Source organism: Tachysurus fulvidraco, chromosome 18, assembly GCF_022655615.1.
Source record: "Tachysurus fulvidraco isolate hzauxx_2018 chromosome 18, HZAU_PFXX_2.0, whole genome shotgun sequence".
In the NCBI taxonomy this organism is placed as follows: Eukaryota; Metazoa; Chordata; class Actinopteri; order Siluriformes; family Bagridae; genus Tachysurus; species Tachysurus fulvidraco.
Genome location: NC_062535.1, coordinates 18,777,360 through 18,797,343, shown reverse-complemented (window position 1 = coordinate 18,797,343; position 19,984 = coordinate 18,777,360). Strand labels below are relative to the sequence as shown.

The window sequence follows — 19,984 nt, the reverse complement described above, 5'->3', positions numbered from 1 at the left end:
ATGGAGATGTTTGGGACACACTGCACATAATCTGCCTCAATAACAATATTTAATAATCAGTGAAATAATGTGTGAGATTTATTTATTCTCTGTGTAACACTCACCTGTTTTAACCTGCAGGAGAATCTCTGTGTAACTATCAGGCAATAATATCCGCTCTATCGCACACCAGTAAGTGTTTCCATCCTCAGGTCTCAGATCAGTGATGGTGACGGTGAAGACTCGGGCTGTTTTGTCATCATACAGAGAAAATCTGGGGTCTTTAGCAGGAGATCCAGATTCAACAGGAATGTCTTTAAAACCAGGGATTGAACATTCACCTCTGCAGAGATACTTCTTGTTATCTTCATATCCAGATTCATAAGGACATTTAATCTGAACTGATCTTCCTCTGTATCCAGTTACTATAGTTACAGCATCAGTACCAGCTGGAGAATAATATACAGTGGAATGAAATATGATCCAGGAAGATGGTGCATCAGTGTAAGAGAAGAGGAAGGTACACAAGAGATATGTGTGTGTTAGAATATCATATACACGTATTATTACATGTATAATACACGTGTTATAAACACCAAACTCTCATCTCAATAATCTAATTCAAACATGTCAGACATCTGATATCTGCTTTACTTGATAAAGATATTAAAGCCACATTTTGTGTTGATTAACAGGAAGAAGAGAGATGAGGTTGCAGGTCGACCGCTCTGATAAAACATCAGCCCTGATCTTTAAACATGTGACATGTAGTTAAGGACTAGTGTTAGAACAACTCTTCAGTTTTACACTGTAAATAAACAGAGATCATGTTCACTTGTGTCGTGGTCACGTGGTCACTTAAACATGTACTTTTCTTCATGCACTAAGTGAAGTGAAGCTCCTCTGTGTGCTTTTGAAGCTAAACACAAAGTCTCAGCAGCCCTGAACTTCACTACATTAAACACAGGAGCCCATGAATACAAGGTCTGTGCTAAATGTCCAATTCTTTAATGTTACACTTACAATGAAGATTAATGTGAAGTGCTTTTACTTACCTGGAATCAGGAAGAAGCTGAAGATGAGGAGGATCTTCATTCTAAATCCAGACTCAGAAAATATTAATAATAAAATATTAGTTATACGACACTCCAGCACTGTCCTTGTCTCTGTGACTGTGTGTCTTTTTGTGTGTCGTGAGTAGAAAGCAACATCATGTCCACTTCCACTTTTGAGCTGCTGACAGAAAACCACTCAGGAAGTCTGTGTGAAGTGTTGAGTGTCGTTGTTACAACATCTGCTGTCAATGTAACAGAAACAAAAGAACAGAAAACATGTTTCTGATACTAAACTAATGACCAGTGGAGTTGTGTATTGCAACGTAACTGTGATGTCACGTCTTTGTTTTTCCTCTCAGTCTGTAGAGAGTTTGAGTATATAATAGTTTGTAAAATTTACCAGTCTGAAACTAGATGTACTCCAGTGATTAAAACAAAGCCTTGACCTTCAATAATCACTGCATCCTTGTTGAAGATAAAAACAGACAGTAATGTTTTTGTTTGTTTCCTGAGATCTTCTGCAATACAATGACATCACCATGTGGATTAAAACTCTGCTCAAGTACAAGAGCATCACAAATCTTGTTCTTTGTAGTGCAGTCGAGGCCTTCTGTCACTTCTATCAGACTACATAAGAGTGAAGCTGTTCTTGTGAGCTGTATGTCAAACACTTTACCTCATTAATTATCATATTAGTAGATGTACTAACCAACACTCAACATACTCATACACCACATGGGTGATGTGTCACTTCCTGTGTAGTGATTGTAAAACACTTCCCTGACATCTGTAATGAAAGACTTCCAGAAAACCTCTTTACTGCTCAATATATACTCAAAAGATAAATCTCTCATGTCCAACTGCTGAGCAAAAAGTAATGTCAGCACAAGTGGATGTGGTTAACAAGTGTTGCTGTTGTTTGGGTATTAGTCACTTCTTCTGAAATAGTGCAAATACTCAGACAAGGAAAGAGAGAAAACAAAATATTTTTATCTAATCACATTAAATAAAATCTAAAAACATGCTGAAAATATTATTACATATTTTATAAATATACATATTCAACTTCATGACTGAATGATATCCTCTACTATAAAGTGCTCTTTGTAACAGAATTGTCACCATTTCCTTCTTCTTTATGCTACAACTGTGGGTTTACATTGTCAGTTACATTCAGAGCACGTCTATTAAAAAGCTGCTTTTATTTAAAAACCGAGAAAGGAAAGCGCTTAGCTTGTGATGCTAACATGCTCAGCACATCCTGTGTGTAATCATGCTAGCTGGTTCAAGTCATGCATCTTTGCTGACATTTATTTCATTAACTGGTGATGTTTTTGTATTGTGTACTTGTGTATTTAATACCACAGCTGAATTACTGCTGAAAAAAAATGGATCACAACACAATGGTTCTCTAAAAGCCTATAAAAACTAGAACAATTCTCAGATGTTATTAAACAGAGCAGGGTGTGTTAGCATGAGATTAAACACAGTTCATGTTCTTTGTACAGAGTCGTCTTAACACCTCAGTCTATATGTGTGAACACATGAACTCTGTACTTCATCAACACCCAGTAGGACAATGTGTCAAACTGTTTAACTGTAAAACAAGAGCTAAAACACACCCTTATTATAATATGGATAATATAATATGTTTTCCTGTGCTCCTTAACATTAACTGGAACAGAAATGTAGAAAAATGCAGAAATTTGCACAACCACACACACAATTAGCAAAACACTACAGATCCCTTGCATAATTAAACACTCTTGTAAAAAACTATACACTTCTGTTTAAAAACCACACTTTGTTACCATATGAAACACACACGTTTCACATTACTATACTCTGTTTGCACGAGTTACACTCTGCTGTGATAAACCTAAAACACTTTTAGCACTTCTACTTCCCTATGATTAGAGTAGGCTACCATCAAAAAAGTACAAATATAATGTAAATTCACCAAACACTACACAAGACCAATGTTGCAGACTGAAGAAACTCATTTATTTGTCAACACGCCCAAAATGTTGACATGTACTGTAAATTTATGGTAAAAAAATACAAAAAAAAAACTAGACATTGTCTCTTCGCCTAGCTGGATCTGGCTAGAGAATTTCATCAACATCGCAGGCAAAGTTGTCATTAGCAAGACACCTTCGAAAGAAACGTTGTGAATGACGAATCCATCCTTGCATTGCTGCTACCTCCATCTGGTCACAGGCCTCCTCCATGGCTTGGATGAGGGGTACCTCAGCCTGGATATACCTTCCACCACCATGCCGAGAAAAACTATAGGGTTGAGGAATGAAGAGTATGGTGGAAGATATAGGACGGTGAAATGTGGATGTTGCTGAAACCAGTTCTGAACCAGAGCAGAGCAGTGGAAAGACACATTGTCCCAGACAACAATGTATTGCATATGATCGATTTGATTTGCTGCTGTTATCTTGTGCAATTGGTCCAAGAATGTAAGTATGAGTGCTGTGTTGTAAGGTCCCGTATGGACATGGCGGTGGAGGACCCCATTCTGTGTCATGTCTGCACACAGTGTTATAATACCCCCATGTTGCCCTGGGACATTGACTATAGCCCTGTGGCCAATGATGATTCTTCCCCTCCTTCGTGTTCTCGTCAGGTTGAACCCAGCCTCATCTAGGTAAATGAACTCATGCTGGATCTCCTCTCCATCCATTCATAAAACTCTCTGAAGAAAAGTGTCATGCAAAATTGTGTATAAGCCCCATATGGGCCCTTACAACACAGAGTATAGTAATGTGAAAAATGTGTGTTTCATATGGTAACAAAGTGTGGTTTTTAAACAGAAGTGTATAGTTTTTACAAGAGTGTTTAATTATGATCTGTAGTGTTTTGCTAATTGTGTGTGGTTGTGCTAATTGTGTGTAGTGTTTTGAAAACACGGGCCCTGTTTTGAAAATCGTGCTTAAGCAATCCAAAAAAACTGTAATTTTCCTTTTATTTTCATAATTTTGCATTGTTTGAACACACTAAACAATGCAATAAATGGAGATGGCTCTATACTGTACCACCTCTCCAAAAAGCCCAGAGAAGGTCTAGAACATGTGTCATGTCCAGAACATATGCAGCAGAGCTGAGGGAGACTGCTGTCATCTATCATGTGGGATCTGTCAGCTTTAATCTTAAAAAGTCTGATGTTAGGCCAAATTGTATTACAGCATGTCTAAGGCAATTGCTTGATTAATAAAATCCCTGAATTATTTTGTCACAGTTGTCCTTTGAATATGGTTTGTCTACACCTGTCTCTGTATTATTTTTAAGTAGATCTAAAGATGTTGAATCATATTTGTTAAGTGCATCATAGATCCTGCTTAGAGCCTGTTTGTGGATTTACAATAAAGAAGTTGGAGGGCAATATGAGAAATAATTAAAATTTAATACTACAAAGTTCCAAAGTTGCAAATACCGATTAAATCTGATTTGAAAACTTACTTTACCAACTGTTTAAAGGATGCAAAAGACAACATTAGGTTGTTGTTTTGCTAGGAAGAAATTGTGAAACAAGCTTCCAAGTCCAAAATGCGACCTATGGAGTTGCAGGAGAGGGAGAGAGAAAGAGGATTCCTGTCTCATACTCCACCAACTGTGAGCGCCATGATGAGCCATGGCCTGAGCCACGGGAATCAAGTGCCAGGCTTAAAAATAAAGCCAGACATGAGCTGAATATCTTTATAGAGCAACTCTCGTTATTCACATGACCAGCTACCTTGAGACTTCCATTAGCAAACATACAATGCAAATAGTGTGTGATTTGTCCTTCATAAAAAAACATTTGAAATGATCCAAAGCACAAAAGAGTATTTCACAAAAAAAGATACAAAAACTTGTGGAAAGAAACAAACAATGGGGTTACATTAATCAGTTTGACAGCTCAAACCAGTCCACTTGGCTAGCAAACAGAAGTATCCAGAATCTTAATGTTTATTGATATAGGACAGATTCTGGTAGACTGAATCTGATTGGCTGGTGGTTGGGTCTAAACCCTTGTCATTTTCTTTTGTTTGAACAGGATGCAAATTTTGATAATTTTCATAATCTTCATTTGTCTGAAATGGAAAATAAAAATTATTAAAATGTTTGTAAGTAAATTGTTTGTGAAAGTAACATCTGAAACAAATCACTGGCCTGTACCTCTCTGGAAGATTGTGTCACTGTTCCAGAGCCTGAAGAGAGAAGAGATTGCTTTAAATCACATTCTCTAAAGACAATGAACAAAATCACAATCCATTCATTTCACATCCATAGTGTGGAGGAACTACTGTATATTTACATGTGATAATGAATATCTTATCTACACTTAGCATCTTTGAAGAATTGCTGTACTAATTTATATAATTTGTCTGACTTTTGATCAGTTGTTTTGTGGGTGCAGTGATATGCATGCTAGACGAACGATTGCACATTACGCCATCTTTCACATATTTTTCATATTTTCTCATGAAAATAGGCATGAGAAAGTTAATTAATGTGACTTTGGCTGCATTGGTTGTTTCTGCACTTGTTTGAAAAGAAATCACATTAACAATTTAACATGTTGTGTTAATCTAAATTAAAATGTGCTTGTTTGTTTGCAGTACCTTGGGTCTTTTTTTCCACCGTATCACTCCAGCTGATAAAAGGCCAATGAGAAGCAGCACTAGAGCAACAGGTACGACAGGCGTGACTAGGGGTCTAGTTGTGAATCCTGGAACAGAAACACACACACAATGTGTCACAATATTTTAAACTATATTCTGCCCATTTATACTGAATTTACCGTAACAATTTTGTGCATTGTTGATCTTGACAAAAGCATTGTTTTCTTATTATACAGTTGATATGAAAATTGTTGATCTTATAGAGTTGTAGCTTTGTAATTCTCTCAGTTGATTGATCAGGAGTAGTTTCAATCTCCTTTAAGGTGTGAATTGAGGGCAGGGCTTACTCATTACAAATTAATGTTCTCCCTTCAATTTCGGTTTGTAAGTATCGCTAAAACCTCATTGTAAATAAATGTCTAGAACTGTTTTGATCTATTTTACCAAACCTTATTTTAAATCTCACTTTTGGTTGACTGCAGATATGGGCCTCAAACCCATCTCTGTAGTCACCTTTACCATCATATGCGCTCTTGTTTACAGAGCAGAAGTCACATTTCCAGTACAGACAATAGGAAGACCATCAAAAACCTCATTTTGATCAAGACTGCATAGAATTGCATGAAAGATGGCCTGAATAACCTCGGTGGGAGTACTGTGAGCATCATCATCAAGCTGCTGATGTTTTTACTACATTTTTGACATATTACATCATTCCACAACCCACGATGAAGATGTTTGAACAAATTGTCAGCATCCGGATTTTATTTTGCAGCACTGAACTGAAGTTTGAAAGAAAATCTATGATAAAACTCTTCTGTTTGAAACCTGTTAATTCAGTTGTACCTTTTACGCAGTGTTGTATAAAGTAGAAAGCGATACTTGAGTAAAAATACAAGTATCGTACTAGAAAAAGACTTTGGTAGAAGTATAAGTTACCTTTTAGAATATTACTCAAGTAAAAGTCTTAAAGTATCTGATATTTAATGTACATATAATATATATGTATATTTAATTTGAAGTAAAAGTAAAAAGTAGAAAAGAGATTTCCGGTAGGTATAAGAGGCACTTCATCTTGTAGGTAGAATCTTTCATTCCAATGTACAGAAACATTTCTTGCAAATACGGCCACGGGTGTATAATGTTATCTTCTTCACCCTGTTCACCAATATCGTTGGGGTGGACGTCTATGACAGGGGTGGCCAAACCGCGGCTCCCAAGCTGCATGTGGCTCTTTGCCCAGTTTCATGCGGCTCTTACGTTCATATCAAAGTTTGTATTTGTGTCTTTTTATTGTGCATGTTCGCTTCGCTTGAGTTCAAGTTTCCCATTAGGAGCAAGATCATTTGAGTAAACAATCTGTGTCATGTTTGCTCTCAAAATGGCAGGGAAAAAAAAATGTGGATTCTATTCTCTGACTGGTTGGCCACCCTTGGTCTACGATAATGGGAGGTCCTCCAGTAGGTGCTTCCATGGCAGGCACTTATTTCCAGGGATTTCAGAACAGTGTAACAGATATTGCGTTATCGGGTAGGCGTGGCCTATTATCTAATTTAACCCTAACTCTAACCCTAACCGTAGTTTTTGGTTGTTTATTTGTTTTCTAAAATAAATCTACCTGTATGACTGTTTTGTCCTTTTTAGTATGCTCTTTTTTTGAAAGAATGCATTTTTCCAAGACCCCTGGAAACACGCCCACTTTACGTCGTGGTAACGAAACCCCTGGAATTTAGTGAATGCTGTGCTTTTTTCCATGGCATTTTCAGTTGTGCTTCTGCCTCCTTTTGGAAACATTACGCTGAAATAGAGCATGCGGAGCGTAATGAAATCTAGGAGCAGTGATTCACCAAACCTCCCTTATTGCAGTCACACACATTTCTTCTGATTTTATTTTGTAGTAACGAGTAACAAATATGCTTAGTGGAAATATAGCGGAGTAAAAGTATACATTTTATCTAGGAAATGTAGTGGAGTAAAAGTGAAAGTTGACATCAATTTAAATATCGAAGTAATGTACAGATATGTGAAATTTCTACTTAAGTACAGTAATGAAGTATTTGTACTCTGTTACATTACAACACTGCTTTTAGGTACCCAAAACTTTAAATATTCACAAAAACAGAAAAAACTCTAAAATGTTGAACACCACAGAATTATTCTATTATATATATACTTACAAATTTGCAGTACAATATGAAACAAAATAGGTGTAATGATGGGTCGTAATGCAGGGGATCCATATGCAAGCTTTATTAACTCACTTGTAAACAACAGGCAAAGATCAACACCGGCAAACACAACAATGTAGAGAAGGCAGAAAACGTAATCGAAGAACAGGCAGTAGGTCAGGGCAGGCGGCAAACAAACGACAGACAGGGAAAACAGAGCAAAGTAACAAACCGGGTAAACACGGGACAGAGAACACTCAGACTGACAGCTGTAGCAAATCGAGACTTTGCACTGAGGTCAAGTTCAAGTGCAGCTATATAGGAAGTGGGTGATTGGCAGCAGGTGGTGGTGTAATCAGTCCTGGTGAGAGGATTATGGGAGATGCAGTCCGGAAACTCAATTCAATTCAATTCAAGTTTATTTGTATAGATATGAGAGCAACTAGTGACACAATCTCACCTAAGGCTTTACAGAGCTTTACAAGTACAGGACAGGAAGAGTTAGACAAACTTATTACTACAGCTAAATCAACAACATGTTCACTATCTAAACTAAACTACTGAAAGAAGTGTTACATAAAGCTGGTGAGCCTCTTCTTAATATCATTAACTGCACTTGTTAAAGTTACAAATGAATTGTTCTTAGCTTCGGACCAAGACTGTATGTCACTATTAGTTCTACTTGACCTTAGTGCTGCATTCGACACTATAGATCACAACATTCTTCTAGATCGCTTACAAAATTACATAGATATTCATGGACAGGCTTTAAGTTGGTTTAGATCCTACCTGTCAGACTGATACCATTTTGTAGAATTAAATGGTGAATCCTCCAGTCTACTACCAGGTAATCATGGGGTCCCTCAAGGATCAGTTCTAGGACCTCTGCTTTTCTCGATATTCATGCTTCCATTAGGGAACATTATTAGAAGACATGGGATTAGTTTCCATTGTTATGCTGACGACACACAGTTATATATCTCATCAAAACCAGATGAAATAGCCACAGTGTCCAAATTAACTCAATGCCTTAGAGAGATAAAAGACTGGATGAGCTGCAATTTTCTGTTGTTAAACACTGATAAGACAGAAATACTACTCATAGGTCCAAAAACCAGTGCACAGAAACTCTCACAACTTAACTTCCATTTAGAGGGATGTACTATTACTAATGGCTCGACAGTGAAAGACCTCGGTGTTATATTAGACAGCAACTTGTCTTTTAAAAATCATATCGCCCATACTACCAAAACAGCCTTCTTCCACCTTAGAAATATTGCCAAGCTGAGAAACATCCTGTCTGTAGCTGATGCTGAGAAGCTAGTTCATTCATTCATGACCTCTAGACTGGACTATTAATAAATAGGTTACAGTTAGTCCAAAATGCAGCTGCCAGAGTTCTCACGCTCTCTGAGATCACAAAACTCAGGACTTTTGGTAGTTCCCAGAATATCTAAGTCTACTAAAGGTGGTAGAGCGTTTTCTTATCTAGCTCCCAAACTTTGGAATAGTCTTCCTTATAGTTTTTGGGGCTCAGACACACTTTCCCAGTTTAAATGTAGATTAAAAACTCATCTCTTTAGTCAGGCATACACATAATACATCCCATAATATCATGCACCAGTACATCAGACCTGCACATTTTTATGAACAGCAGATGTGTTAATCCCTCTCCACTGCTTCTCTCTTTTTACCCATCCCGAGGCATCCAGACATTGTACCAGCTCCCAACGTCCTCTGTGGGACGAAGCCTTTTGGACGTCCACTGAGCCGAGGCCGACTCTAAGAATCCTGAGACATCTTCAGTTAGACTCTGTGATACTAAGGAGATCCGAAGTCCATGATCCTTACACCAATACAACATTTATCTGATTGTATATTACAATCACACCCCCAGTGTCACCCATATGAGGATGGGTTCCCCCTTGAGTCCGGTTCCTCTCAAGGTTTCTTCCTTTACCAATTTAAGGAGTTTTTCCTTGCCACTGCTGCCTGAGTCACCTCAGACTTGCTCATAAATACATACACATTGTGAACTATTTATATCTAATAATAATCTAGAATTTTTATTCTGTCAATTCTTTTACTTTTATTATTCGTTATTTCCTTTATCATTAATTATGTTTACCTTCTGCTTTATGTTTATGTTCTGTAAAGCTGCTTTGAGACAATGTCTATTGTAAAAAGCGCTATACAAATAAACTTGAATTGAATTGAATTGAAAGTATAGTGCTTTTTACAATGGTCTTCGTCTCAAAGCAGCTTTACAGAACATTAACAACGAACAGAAGTTAAACATAAATAGAAAAAAGAACTAATATAGTTAAAAATTAAGATGTATATAGTTCACAGTGTGTATGTATGTATGTATGTATGTATGTATGTATGTATGTATGTATGTATGTATTTATCCCCAATGAGCAAGTCTGAGGTGACTCAGGCAGCAGTGGCAGGGAAAATCTCCCTTAAATTGGTAAGGAAGAAACCTTGAGAGGAACAGGACTCAAAGGGGAACCCATCCTCATATGGGTGGAACTGGGGGTGAGATTACAAATATACAGTCAAACAAGTGTTGAATTGGTGTACACCCCCCTGCAAGCGGCTCCCGAAGCGAGGATGTGTGCGACTCCTTGTCTTCCACGAGGTCGAGGGGCCAGTCTGTGCGGATGGTCTCGGTGGAACTCGGCGGTGAGTGACGGGTCGAGGACGTCTCTCGCCCTTACCCAGGAGCGTTCCTCTGGGCCGTACCCCTCCCAATCGACCAGATATTCGAGATGACCTCTCCGGCGTCTGGAGTCAAGTAGGGTGCAGACCTCGTAAGCTTCCTCGCCGTCGACCAGCAGGGGCGGCGGACCTGATGGATCAGTAGCCCTCTCCCGGTCCCCTCTCGGACCGCCAGTGGGTTTCAGCAGCGAGGCATGGAAAGTGGGAGAGATGCGGTAGGTCAGAGGCAACGCCAAGGTAGTCAACTTATGTCCCCCAGCTCCGCTACTAGCCTCGTGGCGTAACTTTTAGTCTGATGTTGGCAGGACGGAATAGGGGTCATCCGGTTTTGCATCATGCCTGGCACACTGGGTAGTGGAGGCCAATTATTCAGGCCTATGTAGGAATTTGTGCGGTCCTTTCCTCACCCTCTCAGGCATCAGGGCTCACTCCATTCAGGTATCGCTATTGTCCAGTGCCTTGGCCAGGGGTGTCCCCCCTTGAAGACATTTGTGCTGCGGCAGGATTGTCCTCTCCGCACACCTTATCAGATTCTATGACCTGGACTTGGACCCCACTCCAGGGTCCCAGTGTACTGCAGGGCCTTCTCTCTCATGGCCTCTGGTGCAGTCATCGCCCGGTGCATGGCTGCGTGGGGTATTGCCGTTCCCATAGAGTCAGCACAGACGCAGCGTCGAGTTCCCTCAAAAGGGAACTACACCAGGTTACATCTCTGTAACCACGCTGGCCAGCCCAGGCGTCTGTTCGCACTTCCTTCAGACAAATAGGAAGCTGGAGCAGTGTGATGTAGACGCCCTTGGTATGGACTAACTGGCTGTTACTTTGTTTCCAGTTACCTTCAGTTACCTGGGAGGTAAGAGGCTCTTAGCAGCATTGCTAAGCGGTTTTGCTGTGGGTATACAATAGGTTAATGCCCACACGTTACACTTTATTGTAGTGCTTCACAAAGGAACAAAAAGGGTCAAAACAAGCTCTGTTGCGACAGACTGTCTATCCTCAGGTACGTGAGTTTGTTTTATCCATCTTACGTGGGATGCTAGTTAAATGTCAGGCTGTGTGTGTGTAATTGTTTTTGTATTCCCCATGTCAGCGTTCTTTAGTTACCCGATGTCCATTTGTATCCGGTTATTACCGAACCAGTACTGTATCTTTGATTTGGTATATGGCGGATGGCTGTATTTCTCCGGTATGCAATAGCATTTTATCTAAGGGTTTTTTGAGGTTTTTATATTTTTTTAATTGCACTTATTTACTGTGCGTGAGATGCCTGAGATCCCCCGTGACCCAAGGTAGTTCGGATAAGTGGTAGAAAATGAGTAAGAGTGAGTGAGAGTACTGTGCATGATATTTCTATTAGGTTCCCGAAGTCAGAGTGATGTGGTAATGATTTATTTATTTTTTTTGTGTATTTCATTTACAGTTTTTCTCAATCGATTGGTACATTTCTCCAAACTCAGGTAACAGCTCCAAAACCAATTAGTTTACTTAACAATTAGTAACCTTAACAAGAGTTGTCCTAAACAGATAGTAAATTCTCTTTCAATTTCATACAAATCACAATGTCAAAAGCATAATTTTCTCAAAACACTGTGCACAAAAATTCCTAATTTTATCACAGCAGTTCATACAGCCAACTATATCTTTAATATATCAGTAAAAACATCTGTAACTTTTTCATTGTCTTCACAAAGATCACAAGCATTTTTGTACCATTTTAAAAACACAACAAACAATACTCTGTGAATTGCTTAAAATAGCTAGTTTCACACCTTGTGTCTTCAATTAATGCCAAATTGTTATCTGATGAGTTAGTATTCCACTCAACACAGAAAAGCCAATTTCCTAATTGTTCATACAGCTGTCTTACGTAATTACAACAACTACAAAGGGGAAGAGAAGAAGAACAAAGAAGACAAATGAGGAGATACAGTAAGAAAAAAAAAGAAGTATGAGCAGTGGAAACAGAAGAGGTTTAAGAGTGAGAGGTTGTGGCCAGGGTAGAGGGTGAAGAGGAAGAGGAAGAGGAGATTGAGAAAAAAGGAGATAGAGAAAGAAAAAGAAGAGCTAAAGATGTAGGAGGAAGAGCGAGAAGAGCTGAGGATGTAGGAAGAGGAGAAGAGTTTGAAGAGATTGGAGGGCAATGGTATAGTGGTATAGGCACAAGCATGTCAAGGATGGATACAGCATTCAAGGCATTTTCCCCCACGATGCATGACTCGTGAAAAATTTTCTGTGATGCTGATGAAATTCTCTGGCCAGATGTAATTGAGAGGCATGATCAATAAAATAATTGATTCAATGAATGCAGTACATTTTATCACTTTATTTTTTATTTACCTATGTGAGTCATTCTACGAAACGGGTGCCATTTCCACCTTGCAATTGTCGACATTTTCATTAAGAACAAACTTTTTGTTTTGTTTTTTACTTACAAATTTAAATATGTTAATCCTCCAAAAAACATATTTTCACACCTCAGGCACAAAATCCTTATTAATATTATCAATTTTATTCTGGCAAGGGAGTCTATTTTTTATCACCCCATCGCGGACAATATGTATGCCATAAGATTAGTAAAACAAGAAAAATATATTTTTAAAATCTAATGTTTTTTTATGAATGTGACATTTCAATAGACTTAAAAAATACAAATAAAGTTACATTTATTTGATTAGTCCACACAACAAGAACATCATTCAATATTAATTTATGTAAAATTTATTTTCTTTTACATACATTTTTAACAAAATGGCCCTGTGATGGGGTGGTAACTGATGTCACAGAGTGTTTCACTGTGAGAGGCTGGTATGGACAAAGTGTGTATCTCTATGGTATGCTTATTTTAAACTTTATAAAACTGGGGAGGGGAAACATTAACACTGGAAATTTAATGGAAAACTTTGGTCATGCTCTGAAAAAAGAGCATCATTACAGTGACATGGAGAGTCGCATCCACACATCCCTTTGGATCTCCATGTGGCGGGATGTCACAGGCTGTGGTGCTTGAATGATTTCGAGCACATTATCGAAGAGATACCACAGCAAGTCATCTTTTGGAGGCCAGAAGAACCCGTTGATACCTACACGGTGCATACATTTTACCAGGGCATGCGTTTCGTCTGTCTCCATGATGATCTCAGGATAAAGGTCATTGTCATATTTAAGCATGCACCACTTCCCAATGAGATCTCCACTTTCCCAAGCAATTGCTTCTGTTGGCACCATTTGGGCTGTCATGTTAAAAGTAAATGATTTGTTGTGAAGCATTGACATCTTAGCTGATTTTGCATGGAGCACATGCAACTTATTTCCCAGTAAAGGTGTGGATGTGACCACTTGATAGGTTTTCAATGTGGATGGCACTGGTGGAATCTTGCCTGGCATCTTTTCCATTGCCTGCTCAACAGCTTTAGATGATACACTCTAAAAAATAAAACGCTGGCTCAACTTAAAAAAAATTAAGGTAACAATTTGCATGCATCTTTTTAAGTAGCTTCAACTCAGTCATTATTAAGTAGATATCATGTACCTTTTATAGTTAGACTAACCCAATTTGTTTAGTACAACCAACATGATTTGACTTAATCTCTAAGAGCTTAATTAAGTTGAAACAACTTAATTTTAATTTCAAAGTTTTGGTGATATTAAGTGGTCAAATTACATAATTTAAGCTATTCTAACTTCTTTATTTTGATTCCACTCTACTTAGATATGTCCATGCAAATTGTTACCTTAATTTTTTTGAGTACAAGTAACTTATTTCACTTCAGTCAGGAGAAATAACACAGCAATTCCAGTTTTATGATGAAACTGGTTTATTATAAAACCAATGTCAACTTATGTACAAGAAGAGTGCTTTGACAAAACAATGCTTTGACAAAAGATAATTATCCAGGACTAAAGTATTTTTTTCAAGTAAAGTCAAGTAAAAAAGTAAGTATTTTTCTGGTAGGTACATATCAGAATAAAATAAAATAACAATAAATCACAGGGAACGTGGAAAATGAATTCCTACAACAGACACAATTGCCAGATTATTGGGTCCACCTAGCTGAAACTAAAAGTTTTCTTCCTTTTGTTTTATTTTTTGCAAAGTATTAAATTTTACCTTCATCACATTGTAATGTGTCTGTCTGTGTTTTCCCCTTGTTTCTGTCTGCCGTCTCTCCCTGGTATTAATTGTTTTGCTCCGCCCACTCATTGCTCACCATGGACACTAATCACATTCCATCTCTTCCCCAGGTGTCTTGTCTTTGTCTCTAATCGTCTCTGCTTTGTTATTGGCTCCTGTCCACTATATCTACTTTGTCTGTTCACTTCCCGGTTGTTGGTCGTTGCGTGTTTGTGTTTGTATCTGGTCTGTGCCGTTCCTGTTCAGTGTCCCGATCTGTTTTGCCTGCCTTCTGTTTGTTTGTGTTTTGTTTATTAAATCCTTAAAACTGCACTTGGATCCTCAATCGCCTCTGTTTCACCGTGTCACACCGTGACACACATAAACTACAGCCGCCATAAAGTCTCAAACAAATACAACACTGTAACCTTCATGTAAAAAATTGTCAAAATTACAGCTTCTGTATGTGTATGCACAACAAAACTTTTACATGTAACATTTCAGGAATACAACAGTTTATTGTTTAAAGACATTACCTTTGGCCTAGCTTTCAGACCATCCAGCTCAAGAATTATTTTCTGAAACACCTCAAAAGTATTTTTTAGTTCCTTTGGGTAGCTGAGGTTGAGAGCATATATCAGCCCTAGCAGGGCACAGGCTCTGGATGCATCCAGGTCTTGCAGGACTTCCGTTCCCTCAATAATAATACTGGCGTTGGCTGGGTCAAAATTTGTGGCACCTCATCATCCTAAGTAGATCAAAATCAATGTCAGTGTTTTAAGTCAAGGAAAGGAACAGGACATTAGACACATGAGTTAAATCTTAGGAGTTAAAACTTACTACACATGAAAAATTGCAAACTTAAAGAAATGTGTCAGCTGCCTAACCATCAAACATAATGCTGCAGATTGTATATGAAAGAAAAATAAAAACTCAAATGTTGTAATGGCAAATTTACAAAAAGCTCAAGGTTTACAAGGTTACAAGATGGATCAACTGTGAAAACGTCACAGCAGATAAAGATGGCATGCACACACATTGTCATGTTAGGTATTGTGCTTAAATTAACTTGCTTATTAGTTAACTATTTAACTTGTTACAGATGTATGTATGTATGTAAGTATATATGTATGTATGTATGTATGTATATGTATGTATACATACTGTATATATGTGTGTGTGTGTGTGTGTGTGTGTGTGTGTACGTATGTATGTATGTATGTATGTATGTATACATACTGTGTATATGTGTGTGTGTGTGTATGTATGTATGTATGTATGTATGCAGGTATGTATATGCATGTATGCATATATATATATGTGTGTGTGTGTGTGTGTGTGTGTGTGTGTAAGTCTTAATCAACCCAGTGTAAACTTTAAATTCGGACGACACTAAACATGTTCGATATCAATTAACATCATTTAGCTGCCACTGTAAAACAAAACATAATGCCTATTTTGAACACACTAGCTAGCTAAATGTCTATTAACTTTAGAATCGATGAATTAGCTTAGCTCAAACTGTCTTTTCAGTTTAGTGTGTGACAACAACGATTTACTTAAGTAAAGTTTGCCGCATTCATTTTGTTTCATATTTAGGTTTATATGTATTTTGTCCACCGTGGAGGAAAGCTGATTTTGAGGAAAACGCGGTTGTAGCCGCCTCACTACATTACTACGAGAGAAAAGAGGTGTAGCGTTTAGCGGAGTTATTGACTCGGCAAAATCGAATCTGTGAATCTGCGGACAACTTTACTTAAGTCAACGATTTTTTGTGCATACTGCTGAGATTAAAACAAAGCAAAAATATTAACTTACCTATATAGCCTCGATTCTCCTGTTTCTCCGGCTCCTAGTCCTTCTCTGGCAGAAAAACACGTCCGGGCAAATTCCACCTTTACTCAACTTTTTAAAAGATGCTCACTAGATATACAAGTTTCACTAACTTAATATTTTTCTGTTGTTACGAGAAGGTAAAAGTCTGTGTTCAAAATCGATATATAATTAAGTTAAGACAGTATTCATTATTTTAATTTTGAAAGACTTATTAAAATGAGTTATCAACTCACCAATACAAGTACATATTACAAACTTAATTATTTTATGCTGAAAATATTGTTTATTTTAAGTTTTACAAACTAACCCCATGAATCATTTTTTAGAGTGTACATAAAACTTAACAGTTGTAGATGTTTCAGTTAGGGCCTTATATAGCACATGGGCATCGGGTATGTCACGCCCGTTGGTCACCAGCTTGTCCGCTGTTCTTTTCAAGTGAATGAATGAGTGGGTGGATGAGTGAGTGACATAGTGAATGATTGACATAGTGAGTGAGTGACATAGTGAGTGAGAGAGAGAGTGAGTGAAAGAGTGATTGAGTGACATAGTGATTGTGTGACAGTGAGGTAATGAATAAGCAAAACAGGGTTAACAGATACAAAATATGAACCTATATCAGAATCCTTGATTTCACACATCTTCACATTCAAATGGGAAGCAGAACCACCCGTCAAATTCCTTACCACCACGTCACAATAAAACATGTGACGAGGTGGTATGTGACGGGGTGGTAAATATCATCCCAAAATGGCCGCATGTCTCCCATGTGGTCAAGTTCCTCACCTAGCATACGTGCATTTCATCTGAAATCTAATTTTATTTGCATTAATAATGTTAAAAATACATAAAAATCTGTTTTCCCTCTCTATCTTGCGTGACAGGCTGGTTGGTTTGAGCTTGACGGAAGCTGCCTAACATGAAAAATCAACAAATAAAGAATGTAGAGGAATGTCAGTACTTGCCTTTTTTTGTTCATGGCTCCAATGATGTCAAGGCTCCAATGATGTCACCTCCGCTTTGTGATGTCATTTAATGCAACAGTAGATTATTTATTGATAAAAGTTATTGATAAAAGTTAGTGTGATGGGGTGGTAAATCAAATTGAAGTACGCACACAAATCATAAAATATTTACAAAAAGTAAAATATTTATATATTATTTATATATAAATAAACATTTACATATTCAGAATAGAATGTTCCAGGTGTCGTATATTTTTGACAAAAATGTAACTTTTAAAAACTATATTAAAATATAAGATGGTTTACTTTTTACCTGTTGTGCTGTTGTCAGGATTGTTGTGATAAACATGAATCAACACTTTCTGAACAATCAGATTTGAGAAATAAATATAGTGTAATATAGACATAAAGAATGGACTTTATCCTTCAAGTTGGCAGTTATTAGGCCCATCAGTAAGAAACCTAATTTAGATCCTAATGAAGTATCAGAATATATATATATATATATATATATATATATATATATATATATATATATATATATATATATATATACACAGTTATATATCTCATCAACACCAAATGATCTGTGTGTTAAAGAGATAAAATATTGGATGACATGTAATTTTCTGTTGTTAAACTCTGATAAGACAGAAATACTACTCATAGGTCCAAAAACCAGTACACAGTTGATGTACTGTTACTAGTAGCTCGACAGTGAAAGACCTGGTGTTTATTAGACAGCAACTTTCTTTAAAATCATATCACCATATTACAAACACAGCTTTCTTCCACCTTAGAAATATTGCCAAGCTGAGAAACATCCTGTCTGTATCTGATGCTGAGAAGCTAGTTCATGCATTCATGACCTCTAGACAGGACTATTGTAATGCATTACTAGGTGGTTGTCCTGCATCTTTAATAAATAGTTTACAGTTAGTCCAAAATACAGCTGTTAGAGTTCTCACTAGGACAAGAAAGTATGACCATATAACCCCAATTTTATCATCTCTACATTGGCTACATGTTCAGTTTAGAATTTATTACAAACTGCTATTACTTACGTGACGTATTACGTTATTTTCGTATTTAGCTCCCAAACTTTGGAACAGCCTTCCTGATAGTGTTCGGGGCTCAGACACACTTTCCCAATATAAATGAATTGAATTGAATAAATGTAGATTAAAATCTTACCTCTTTAATCAGCCATACACTTAATACATCCCATAATATTGTGCTCTAATACATCTGACCAAATGCACATTATCATCTAGTGCTTGCTAATATTATGAACATCAGCTACGCTAATTCCTCTCCACTGCTTCTCTCTTTCTACCCATTCTGAGGCATCCAGAGATTGTAGATTTCAGACCTTCACTGAGATGAGACCAACCCTGTGAGAATCCTGAGACATCTAGAGATGTTCCAGCTCCAGTTGGACTCTGCTTCATGATATATTAAGACATTCTAAGAGTAGATGCCAACTCCATGTGGTCTTGAGGGCAACAACCTCCTCATTAATACACAATTGTGAGACTGTATATTTATAATCACACCCTCCAGTGCCACCCAAATGAGGATGAGGTTGACTTTACAGTCTGGTTCCTCTCAATATTTCTTCATCTTCTTTCTATGGTGCTTTTCCTCACCACAGCCTCAGTCACCTCAGGCTTGTTCATTAAAAAATATAACACATTTAACTATAAGTCTAACATTAATCTTAAAGTTTTGTATTATATTAATCTTTGTATAATATTGTTCTGAGACAATGACATTGCTAAAAGTGCTATACAAATAAAATTGAACTGAACTGAATAAAGTGTTATGATGTATAATATGTAATATAAAGGGCTGCTAAAAAGAACAAATAACTCAGAATGATTAGCATTCAGATGAATGCTAACTAGCTATTTACAGTAGCATAAATACAGGAGTTGCTCTTGCTCTTGTAGATGGCTGTTGGAGCTGCACCATAAGAGCTCGTCTCAAAACTCACTGCTGCATACATTGGACTTTCACCTGATTTCACCACTGATGGTGAAATAGCACTGACTGCTGAGGGTAACTGAGCTGTGGAGTAGAAGTCCTGATCAGGAGGATCTGATGGGTTTTGTGCTGTAGAATAAACAGTTGGAGTTGTTGGTAATTCAGTGTTGCAGTAAATGTTTTCAGAACCATCAGGGAGGTTTGTGGATAACTGAGCAGTGCAGTAAATTGTGTTAGAAAGAGATCTGCTGTCTTTAACCTCCTCGTAGTCACAGGCTGGTGCTGGAAGCTGAGCACAAGAAGGAAAAGAAACAATTATATTGAATTTAGGTACAAAAAATAGAGAAAATAAAACATGCATTTCTGTAGAAAAAAAAAAAAAAGCTCTTAAAACCAGCTTAAACAGATTAAAGTCTTAAATATGGTCTAAAATTTGTATATATTTGTCACGGTGTGACACGGTGAAACAAAAGGCAAGAGAGGATCCAAATACAGATAGGACTTTACTGGACAAAAACAAGAAACAAACATACAGGCAGGCAAAACA

General features: G+C 37.4%; 3 protein-coding genes and 1 long non-coding RNA gene across 11 annotated transcripts in view; 1 reads left to right on the top strand and 3 right to left on the bottom strand.

Annotated features, from left to right (window-relative positions):
• Nucleotides 1–1,266, bottom strand: part of LOC113661138 (CMRF35-like molecule 8) — a 256,058-nt gene extending 254,792 nt beyond the window's left edge. The window contains exons 1-2 of one of the 4 annotated variants that reach the window (XM_047803589.1): nucleotides 1,035–1,266; nucleotides 105–428 (exon numbers count right to left, since the gene is read on the bottom strand). In XM_047803589.1, the coding sequence (XP_047659545.1) occupies nucleotides 105–428; nucleotides 1,035–1,074 (364 nt within the window). In that variant the 5' untranslated portion in view covers nucleotides 1,075–1,266. The remainder of the gene's footprint in view (nucleotides 1–104; nucleotides 429–1,034) is intronic. The other 3 variants (XM_047803588.1, XM_047803586.1, XM_047803587.1) reach the window with 3 other exon arrangements.
• The window catches only part of LOC113646534 (CMRF35-like molecule 3), a 254,033-nt gene that overhangs the window by 200,924 nt on the left and 33,125 nt on the right, over nucleotides 1–19,984 (top strand). The gene's annotated exons all lie outside the window — the stretch shown is intronic.
• The window catches only part of LOC113643843 (CMRF35-like molecule 8), an 85,148-nt gene continuing 69,438 nt past the window's right edge, over nucleotides 4,275–19,984 (bottom strand). Inside the window, exons 6-7 of one of the 4 annotated variants that reach the window (XM_047803609.1) lie at nucleotides 5,202–5,233; nucleotides 4,275–5,116 (exon numbers count right to left, since the gene is read on the bottom strand). In XM_047803609.1, the coding sequence (XP_047659565.1) occupies nucleotides 4,985–5,116; nucleotides 5,202–5,233 (164 nt within the window). In that variant the 3' untranslated portion in view covers nucleotides 4,275–4,984. Of the gene's footprint in view, nucleotides 5,117–5,201; nucleotides 5,234–19,086; nucleotides 19,727–19,984 lie in introns of those variants that run through there. The other 3 variants (XM_047803608.1, XM_047803605.1, XM_047803610.1) reach the window with 3 other exon arrangements.
• LOC125139459 lies at nucleotides 15,149–17,988 on the bottom strand. Its single transcript, XR_007138511.1, has 2 exons — nucleotides 16,469–17,988; nucleotides 15,149–15,398 (listed from the first exon to the last, which is right to left on the bottom strand). It is a non-coding gene; the product is annotated as an uncharacterized LOC125139459 (long non-coding RNA).